The 10,938-nt window shown below is 50.7% G+C and overlaps 1 protein-coding gene across 1 annotated transcript in view; it reads left to right on the plus strand.

The window, feature by feature from the left end:
• A2M (alpha-2-macroglobulin) overlaps positions 1-4,070 on the plus strand; it is a 109,046-nt gene extending 104,976 nt beyond the window's left edge. Inside the window, 3 exon segments of the mRNA XM_060236780.1 lie at positions 574-642; positions 2,770-2,872; positions 3,941-4,070. Coding sequence (XP_060092763.1) covers positions 574-642; positions 2,770-2,872; positions 3,941-3,993 — 225 coding nt within the window. The 3' untranslated portion in view covers positions 3,994-4,070.
• The last annotated feature ends 6,868 nt before the right edge of the window (positions 4,071-10,938 follow it).

The raw sequence follows: 10,938 nt of genomic DNA on the forward strand, positions 1-10,938 counted from the left end.
GCACCTCCCTCCACTCTGATTCCATCTCTCCTCTCCCTTCCACCTCCTCAGTGTTAGTCTATACTATGTGCAGGCCTCAACCATGTTGTTTGAAGTTGCTTAGCAACCCCACGGGGGGGGGGGGGGACCTGAGATCTCTAGTTCATATGCAGAGGCAGGGAGTGGGGAAACCACCTCCGAACATCTCTTGCCTTGAAAACCCTGTGGAGTCACCCTTCCCCCTGCGGAGTCACACAAGTTTGCAGCTTGATGGCAGGAAACTTATCTTTTTTGCATAAACATCTCCTCTAGCCCTGGGTGGCCACGTTGGGTAGATTTTTGATCCACGAATTTGTCAGATTTGTTTTAAAGCCAGCTACGTTACGGGCCATTACCACGTGCTACAGCAATGAGTTGCACCCAGTAGACTTCTAGTTCCTTTACTGGGGCCATTGATCCCTAACATTCTGTCCCTTACCTTGAAGAATGCTCTTCCATTCCATGAGGTCTCAGATGACTGAAGGGGCCAGTGAGCTTGTAGCAATGCATCGTAATAATCTCGATCCTCTCTCTCTCCTTCCCACCCTACCCCAGCTAGAAAGGCAAAATCAAGTCAAGCGGACAGAAGTGGATGCCAATCACGTCCTGCTGTATTTGGAGCAGGTGAGTGGGGGCCTAGGGAGAGGTAGAGCGAGTAACTCCATTGGTCATAGTGAGGGGAAACAGCGGTACATTATACGCCTCTGGTTCTCCCCACATTGCTCCATAAGCCTTGTTATTTTTCGGAAGAGGCACTGCGGTGTTCTCATGGTGTCCTCATACTCCTGAAAGGAAAACCTGCAGCTCTCCCTTCTCTCTCACTGTACATGAAAGGTGGAAGGGGAGAGAATTCTTCTTGTCCCCCTTCCTCACGCCAGATTTCCTGTGGTGGAAGTAGGGTTGCCAATCCCCAGGTGGGGACAGGGGATCCCCCAGTTTGGAGGCCCTCCCCCCGCTTCAGGGTCGTCAGAAAGCGGGGAGGGGGGGAGGGGAGGGAAATATCTGCTGGGAACTCTATTATTCCCTATGAAGATTTATTCCCATAGAAAATCATGGAGAATTGATCCGCGGGTATCTGGGGCCCTGGGGAGGCTTTTTGGGGGGGGTAGAGGCACCAAATTTTCAGTATAGCATCTAGTTCCTCTCTCCAAAATACCCCCCAAGTTTCTAAAAGATTGGACCAGGGGGTCCAATTCTATGAGCCACAAAAGAAGGTGCCCCTATCCATTATTTCTATGGCAGGAAGGCATTGAAAAGGTGTGCCGTCCCTTTAAATGTGAGGGCCAGAACTCCCTTTGGGGTTCAATTATGCTCGTCACAGCCTTGATCTTGGCTCCACCCCTAATGTCTCCTGGCTCCACCTCCAAAGTCTCCTGGCTCCACCCCCAAAGTCCCCAGATATTTCTTGAATTGGACTTGGCAACCCTAGGTGGAAGGAAGTTTGGTCCTGGGTTGGCAATTCAAGACACTTGGAAGGAGGGATTGGGAAGATGCTGCAAACGATACCCTCCCAACCTGAGAGCCTTCAAGAATTACAGGGGCACTTTCCCACGTGGGCTTGGTCAGTCTCTACGGGCTGGGAGTATGGGATTTGTGTTGGCAGGGTGCTTTGCTGTAGCGCCCTTGAGATTCTTAGAGCACCGGGAAGAGAGGGATGCTAGTAGTGATGCAGGCATAAGGAGACGCCCAGTTTAGGGGAAGAATGAAAGCTTCTACAGCCTATTGGGGGACAGAAAGCCATGATAATATCCTCCATCCCCCTGTGAAGCAAGGCAGTGTCCAGTCTCAGCATTCCCTTTGAGTTAGTGTGAGCAAGTTCACAGTTTTTCAGCCTCTGAACATATGAAGCTGTCTTCTACTGAATGAGACCCTCGGTCCATCAAAGTCAGTATTGTCGACTCAGACTGGCAGCGGCTCTCCAGGGTCTCAAGCTGAGGTTTTTCACGCCTATTTGCCTGGAGCCTTTTTTGGAGATGCCAGGGATTGAACCTGGGACCTTCTGCTTCCCAAGCAGATGCTCTAACACTGAGCCACCATCCCTCCCCAAAATATTTGAACATATGAAGCTGCCTTCTACTGAATCAGACCCTCGGTCCATCAAAGTCAGTATTGTCGACTCAGATTGGCAGCGGCTCTCCAGGGTCTCAAGCTGAGGTTTTTCATGCCTATTTGCCTGGAGCCTTTTTTGGAGATGCCAGGGATTGAACCTGGGACCTTCTGCTTCCCAAGCAGATGCTCTACCACTGAGCCACCATCCCTCCCCAAAATATTTGAACATATGAAGCTGCCTTCTACTGAATCAGATCCTCGGTCCATCAAAGTCAGTATTGTCGACTCAGACTGGCAGCGGCTCTCCAGGGTCTCAAGCTGAGGTTTTTCACGCCTATTTGCCTGGAGCCTTTTTTTTTAGCGGAGATGCCGGGGGGGGGGGGGGGGCGGGGATTGAACCTGGGACCTTCTGCTTCCCAAGCAGATGCTCTGCCACTGAGCCACCGTCCCTCTGGCTCGCACATTTTTGCCTCAGTTCAGGAAGGATGACCCCAGAGCAAGCCAATTTCTGCAGGAGCTCACAACGTTAATGCCAGCAGCTCACGAAGGCTCCACGGCTTCGAGGAAGCATTGTTCTCCCCGTAAGCCTAATTCCCCTTGGGATTCAAATCAGTACTTGTGCTCTTGGGAGGGTTTCTGGGGAGGGGAAGAAGAGCTCTGTTGGCAGGATCAGGGCTACAGTAAACACAACTGCTTCCTCAGGTGAACAACGCAACCCAGAGCTACTCCTTCAGGGTGGTGCAGGATGTGCCAGTTCAGGACCTGAAGCCTGCCCTGGTGAAAGTCTATGATTACTATGAAACAGGTGAGGAAAAGACTCGTGTCTTGCAGCCTTGTTGTATGTATTTCTTGTCTCTTCTCTTCTTCTTTTTAAAATGAATATCTTGCTTCTCAATGTCTCCCCAAGCGGCTTATAAACTATTCAAGGCCGCAAAAATAAACACATGTCAGCGTTCTCAAACAAATCTTTATAAGCAATATAGAAGAAGAAGAAGATATTGGATTTATATCCCGCCCTCGACTCTGAAGAGTCTCAAAGCGGCTCACAATCTGCTTTACCTTCCTCCCCCACAACAGACACCCTGTGAGGTGGTGGGGCTGAGAGGGCTCTCACAGCAGCTGCCCTTTCAAGGACAGAGTCTCAGACCGGTCTACAATCTCCTTTCCCTTCCTCCCCCACAACAGACACCCTGTGAGGTGGGTGGGGCTGGAGAGGGCTCTCACAGCAGCTGCCCTTTCAAGGACAGAGTCTCAGAGCGGCTCACATTCTCCTTTACCTTCCTCCCTCACAACAGACACCCTGTGAGGTAGATGAAGATATTGGATTTATATCCCACCCTCCACTCCAAAAAGTCTCAGAGCGGCTCACAATCTCCTTTCCCTTCCTCCCCCACAACAGACACCCTGTGAGGTAGATGAAGATATTGGATTTGTATCCCGCCCTCCAGTCCGAAGAGTCTCAGAGCAGCTCACAATCTCCTTTCCCTTCCTCCCCCACAACAGACACCCTGTGAGGTAGATGAAGATATTGGATTTATATCCCGCCCTCCACTCCGAAGAGTCTCAGAGCGGCTCACAATCTCCTTTCCCTTCCTCCCCCACAACAGACACCCTGTGAGGTGGGTGGGGCTGAGAGGGCTCTCACAGCAGCTGCCCTTTCAAGGACAACCTCTGCCAGAGCTATGGCTGACGCAAGGCCATGCTAGCAGGTGTAAGTGGAGGAGTGGGGAATCAAACTCGGTTCTCCCAGATAAGAGTCCGCACACTTAACCACTACACCAAACTGGCTGAAATCCATGTAGAAAGTTGGAGACAGCAGTTTACAATACTTCGCTCCTTTACCCTGACTGTCGTTTATGTTTCTTTTCTCCAGACGAGTCTGCCGTGGCTGAGTACAGCGCTCCCTGCAGTACAGGTAGAGTATGAACACAGGTTGTCCCTTGCAAGATGTCCCAACTGTGCTCTTTGCTTACATTTCTTCTCTCCAGTTTACTTTCCTTTCTAGCGGACAGAGTAAAGCTCTGGGATGGCCCTCTTTTCTGAGAACACTCTACCTGAAGATAGACCAGAACATTAAAAACGTGCCCTGGCCACCATTGTGTCCTAAAGGACAGCAATGCATTTCAAAGAGACCATCATACTTGACAATTCAACCCCGCCCCCCGCCTTGCAAACCCTGCCGGAACAAGACAAGCTGCCATCCATGATGTGTGTGAAAGCCATTTGCAAGAGCAGGTCTCCATGTCAGTATTACAAAACGAATTGCCTTGGTTTCACTTCCCAGTGAAAAAAGGTTATGCAAATTACTCCTTAAAAAAATGACCCTGTATAAATCGATGGTGCGGTCTCATTTGGAATACTGTGTGCAATTCTGGTCACCGCACCTCAAAAAGGATATTATAGCATTGGAAAAAGTGCAGAAAAGGGCAACTAGAATGATTACAGGTTTGGAACACTTTCCCTATGAAGAAAGGTTAAAACGCTTGGGGCTCTTTAACTTGGAGAAACGTCGACTGCGGGGTGACATGATAGAGGTTTACAAGATTATGCATGGGATGGAGAAGGTGGAGAAAGAAGTCCTTTTCTCCCTTTCTCACAATACAAGAACTTGTGGGCATTCGATGAAATTGCTGAGCAGTCGGGTTAGAACGGATAAAAGGAGATACTTCTTCACCCAAAGGGTGATTAACATGTGGAATTCACTGCCACAGGAGGTGGTGGCGGCCACAAGCATAGCCACCTTCAAGAGGGGTTTAGATAAAAATATGGAGCAGAGGTCCATCAGTGGCTATTAGCCACAGTGTGTGTGTGTGTGTGTGTGTGTGTGTGTGTGTATATATATATATATAAATTTTTGGCCACTGTGTGATACAGAGTGTTGGACTGGATAGGCTGTTGGACTGATCCAACATGGCTTCTCTTATGTTCTTATGTTCTTAAACTACCAGAATCTAGAACTGAGCAGAGACCGCAGAGTATTGGTATTAGATGTTAGTGTTTATTTCCTTTAAAACTGGTCTCTGGGTCTCAACTAACAGCACAGTCCTAAGGGGCGGGGGGGGGCGCTGAAAGTGCTTTGGGAGGCAACTAACTGCTACGCCGTCGTAAGTGTGAGTTGTGCCATTCTAACTCCCTCCATGCTGGCGCAAACGGGACTTGTGCCACTCTACGCCCACCCATGGCTGCTGGTGGAGCAGTGCCCCGCCATGCCTGTGGCGCAGCTGGGGCAGAAGAAGCCACGCCGGTGCAGGAGGGGGCAGTCCCGGGGGCTTGGCCTGTGTTAGTCGGCTCCCAAAGACCTTTCAGCCTGGGAACGCCCCCTGCAAGAGGCGCAAAGTTGCGCCACAGAAAATTCTGGCACGCCCCATAGACACTCGTTGAACAGAAAACAAAGTCCGCTGCCGCCACACCAGCTTGCAAACTCCTTAGGGAGCCGTGTAATTGCCTCAGCAATCCCCTCATGCCCCAGGCTAGTCGAGCCCCCTCACCTCCCCAATCGCCACTCCCCGTCTCCTACGAAGGCCCCACACAACTCTGTAGGTGGGGTCGGGCGCACGGCATGGGACTCTGCCGCGGAGTTCCCCGCTGTGTGGACTTAGCATGAGGGCGGGAGCACTTGGTGGAGAGGGCTGCACAGAGAAGGTGCGTAGGCAGCACAGTGTGCCTGTTTGACTCGCGAGGAGGAGAGCCAAGTCTCTACGCCGTGGCTGACCTCTCTTGTTTCCAAGCCCCAACAGGTATCCGCCCCTTCGAAGTGTTTGCACTTGGAGGGGTAAGTGTGCCTGTGCACCCCCAATTTCCTCCTCCTCCCCTCGCTCGAGGCCGGGTGGCGTGCAAGCGTCTCTGGCACTTGAACCAGGCAGCGGGCTCAGACAGGGGATGGTTGCTGCAGCCAGCCCCCTTCCCTTGGTCTGTCCTCGGCCACGTTCCCACCCCTGGCAGGGCAAGGGGGGGCAGTCTGGCAGCTGATCCAATGCCTGTGGGGAGGTGGATCAGAGACTGTCCCTTGAAGAGAGTCCCCGGCTGAAACACAGCCTCCTGCTCCAGCTGCCGCCCCTTCGGGTGCTCTTGATCTCTGTCTCTGTTTTGCAGGTGGGAATTCAACACAGAGGCTTCCGTATGTAGCACTCCAAACCCCACCCCCTCAGCTGTTCCCGCCCACCACTCTGAGTGGAGCCCCGCCCCCTGCGAGACGGTCCAAGTCGCACTTGGTTCCTGCACAATAAAGCCTGAGCCGTGGCCTATTTTGTCTCTCCTGCTTGGCGTCTGCTGCACGCTCCCGGTGCCCCTCCCCTCTGCCACTCTGTCAGTGGGCTCCCCAGGGAATGTCTTGGAGGGCAGGCTCACTTGTTTCGTGGGGAGGGGGTGAGGGGGGGGAACTATGAGGCACCCCGCTGCTACAAGGCTGGTCAAGGAAGGGGGAGGTCTTCGCCCCACGGATCCCATGGGAGGGAGGCTAGCCTCACACCGGGTGCCGCCCCTCAGCCTGCACAACCCCACAGGGCTGTTGTGCTCATCGTCCATATCTCACACTCTGAATTCTGCAGCCCCCAGGGGAGGAGTTCCAGGCACACAGCAGGGGGTGTCACGGCGACACAGGGGGTCTCTGAGAACCGTGCGTGTGGGTGGTTGTCTGTTGGACTTTGTGGCATGCTGCTCATTCCCATCCACACATTCTGGCTGCTGTCTTCGGTAGCGGGCTCCTGCGCTTTGTTCTTCCTGTTTGTCTGTGGCGAGGCAGAGGGCCCACGCCTCTGCCTGTCTGCCTGCCATCGGCACGAGTCTCCGACAGCGGGTGGCCGCAAGGGGCTGACAGCCCCTCGGGTGCAGGCTTTCCACCCCTCCCCTCCCAGTCACGTGCAACAGACTGGCCAATCCTGTCCCTTTCCCCGCCCCTCCTCCGCAGCGAGCCAATAGCGCACGCATGGGTGGAATCACCCCGGCGATGGGTTCTCTTTCTTGTGCTCGCTTGTCCGTCCCCCTCCCCGCCTGGCGTAACTTCTCCTCTTTGGAAGCCAACTAGCTCCGCCCACGTTCGTTCTGCACTCGGGCGGGGCTATGCAGCAGTCCTCAGGATTGGTCTATTGAGTGTTGGGAAGTGGCCCGTCCTAACTGCGCCCCTTAAAACAATTCACCCTTTCAACTTTTGACACCAGAGGTGAGAAGTGTCTGCACCTCACACCAGAAAGCAGCCGTCAGCCTACTTCAGAGGGCAGATTGGGGGGCAACCGAATAAGAGCACAGCTAATTGCCAACTAGTTTGTTTGTCGCTAATTTTTGCAAGCCCAGGACAGTCTGCGCCGTTCCATGTAAAATTGCCGTTGAGGAAGAAGTCCAGCCCTTGAAAAAGGCACCTGTTTCATGTCGAAATGATCATTGGGCAAGAGAACTTGGTGTTAGTTGGGAGTTTACTTTAGTCTTCCAGAGTCTTGAAGAAAGTTTTGGAGAGTCTTTTCTCCTTATCTGTTTGGGTTTTTGGGGATTTTGAAAGATTTGTCATTGAGTGGTACTTGCGCTTGAGTAGTATGGAATTAATTGGTTGAGTTTTTTTGCAATTGTGCTATGCATTTGTATTTTTGCCATGTTTTCTGTAGTTAAGAACATAAGAAAAGCCATGTTGGATCAGGCCAATGGCCCATCCAGTTTGACACTACGTCACATAAGAACATAAGAGAAGCCGTGTTGGATCAGGCCAATGGCCCATTCAGTCCAACACTCTGTGTCACATAAGAACATAAGAGAAGCCATGTTGGATCAGGCCAATGGCCCATCCAGTCCAACACTCTGTGTCACAAAAGAGAAGCCTTGTTGGATCAGGCCAATGGCCCATCCAGTCCAACACTGTGTCACACAGTGGCAAAAAAAAAAAAAAACAGGTGCCATCAGGAGGTCTATCAGTGGGGTCAAGACACTAGAAGCCCTTCCACTGTTTCCCTCCCAACATATTTTTTTATTTTTATTTATTTATCTGGGATTTATATCCCGCCCTTCCCACCGAGTGGCTCAGGGCGGCTTACAACATATATAAACTAACATAAAAATATAAAATTACACAAAATTAACATTTCATAATCCAACATCCAAGAATACAGAGCATCACTGCTCTTGAGAATTCCAATATGTTGTGGCTAATAGCCACTGATGGACCTCTGCTCCATATGTTTATCCAATCCCCTCTTGAAGCTGGCTATGCTTGCAGCTGCCACCACCTCCTGTGGCAGTGAATTCCACATGTTAATCACTCTTTGGGTGAAGAAGTATTTCCTTTTATCCATTCAAGCCCGCCTGCTCAGCAATTTCATTGAATGCCCACAACTTCTCATATTGTGAGAAAAGGACTTCTTTTCCTTCTCTATCCCATGCACAATCTTGTAAACTTCTATCATGTTACCCATCAGTCAACATTTCCCCAAGCTAAAGAGCCCCAAGTGTTTTAACCTTTCTTTATAGGGAAAGTGTTCCAACCGTTTAATCATTCCAGTTGCCCTTTTCTGCACTTTTTCTAATGCTATGTATCTTTTTTGAGGTGTGGTGACCAGAACTGTATACAGTATTCCAAATGAGGCCATACCATCAATTTATACAGGGGGATTATGATACAACAGCAGCCCCGTGGCGCAGAGTGGTAAGCCTGCAGTCCTGCAGTCCTAAGCTCTGCTCACGACCTGAGTTCGATCCCGGCGGAATCTAGGTTCAGGTAGCTGGCTCAAGGTTGACTCAGCCTTCCATCCTTCCAAGGTAGGTAAAATGAGTACCCAGCTTACTGGGGGGAAAGTGGAGATGACTGGGGAAGGCAAACCACCCCGTAAAATCTGCTGAAACATCATGATGCAGCATCACCCCAGAGTTGGAAACGACTGGTGCTTGCACAGGAGACTACCTTTACCTTTTTATTATACTGGCTGATTTGTTTTCAGTTCCCTTCCTAATAACTCCCAGCATAGCGTTGGCCTTTTTTATTGCAGCCGCACACTGTCTCGACATTTTCAGTGAGTTCTCTACCACGACCCCAAGATCTCTCTCTTCGTCAGTCTCCGCCAGTTCACACCCCATCAACTTGTATTTATAGTTAGGATTTCTGGCCCCAATGTGCATTACTTTGCACTTGGCCACATTGAACCTCATTTGCCACATTGACGCCCACTCGCCTGATCCCTTCTAGGGTTGCCAATCCCCTGGTGGGGGCAGGGGATCCCCCGGTTTGGAGACCCTCCCCCCGCTTCAGAGTCATCAGAAAGCGGGGGGAGGGGAGGGAAATGTCTTCTAGGAACTCTATTATTCCCTATGGAGATTTATTCCCATAGAAAATCATGGAAAATTGATCCGCGGGTATCTGGGGCTCTGAGGGGGCTGTTTTTGGGGGTAGGGGCACCACATTTTCAGTATAGTATCTAGTTCCTCTCCCCAAAATACCCCCCAAGTTTCAAAAGGATTGGACCAGAGGGTCCAATTCTATGAGCCCCAAAAGAAGGTGCTCCTATCCTTTATTATTTCCTGTGGAAGGAAAGAATTGAAAAGGTGTGCCGTCCCTTTAAATGTGATGGCCAGAACTCCCTTTGGAGTTCAATTATGCTTGTCACAGCCTTGATCTTGGCTCCACCCCCAAAGTCTCCTGGCTCCACCCCCAAAGTCCCCAGATATTTCTTGAATTGGACTTGGCAACCCTAATCCCTTCGGAGTGTCTCACAATCCTCTCTGGTTCTGTATATTTATAACAATAATATGACCAGAGCATATAGGATTTGCTCCTGTTTTTTTGTCTCTCCGCAGGTGAGAGTAAACAGAAGAGAGAATGAAGAGGTGCAAGGAGCACTGTTCCGGTTCCTGATTGAATTGGAGGTTATCAAAGCAGCACAGAAGAGGACAGGCCCTTTTGGTTGCCCATCCTGCAGACGTCACCATTTCATAAACGCTGACAGTTGTACGCCTCCGCCATTTGTGACTTTACCCAGAACCACCTAAACGGCTGTGGAAAAGCAGAATCAACACCTGAGATGGGCCTGCACAAACCACACGGACCCATGCCTCTTGAAACAGTACCTTTCTAATTTTGAGGCCAGAATATCTGCAATCTCCCTCTGTCGGATGAAATAAAAAGTGTTTCCTGTTCTGCAGCTGTAGCTCAAGTGTGTTTCGATATATTTAGGAAAATACAGTTCATAGCATTTTGTTTCATTTCCCAGCCAAAATCTAATGCAGAGTGTGAACTGAACCGCAAGGCGGAGTCCCTCATCTTAGGCCAAAGGCTGCTGTTAAAGAGCTGTATGCCTGTGTGCGTATATATCTTTAGATCTACTTTCCAACATGACCTCTCCATGTGGAAACCTAAATCCATGGATCAGGGGGTCATGGAGGGAAAAGAGATTTTTCTGCAGACTTGGAGCAAGTCCCAGGTTTGCAATAATAATAATAACATCTAAAAGCAAACCAAAACTTCGGGGAAGTTTCAATTTCCCCAAACTAAAAGGTGCAGTCTGCACATGCACAGACAACACAATTTACGAGCAGCTGGCGAGGCAAGGAGGCGCCTCCGCTGAGCTGTTCCCTCAGTCGCGGTGGAGCCACCGCTCTCTCCTCAGCAACCTGAGGGGAAAGTGACGCTCCTCTGCCTCTCCCACCCCTGGCAAAGATGGGACACTCATGTCAATAGATGGCCAAATTGCTACCTAAGGTGGCACCCAATCTATACAAAGACACATGGCTCTGTATGATGCTGATCTTCTTCGTGGTCTCTGTGCAGTCCCACACATGGGTTTTCCCGTCAGGACGAACCCTACCTCGGAGATTTTAAAAGCTAGCCTAGGCGTTATTTTTGGCGCGCACTCCCTTTCGCTCTGGGGAGCAGGCACTCACTGCGCATGCCTGAAGCGA

Source organism: Heteronotia binoei, chromosome 4, assembly GCF_032191835.1.
Source record: "Heteronotia binoei isolate CCM8104 ecotype False Entrance Well chromosome 4, APGP_CSIRO_Hbin_v1, whole genome shotgun sequence".
NCBI lineage: Eukaryota > Metazoa > Chordata > Lepidosauria > Squamata > Gekkonidae > Heteronotia > Heteronotia binoei.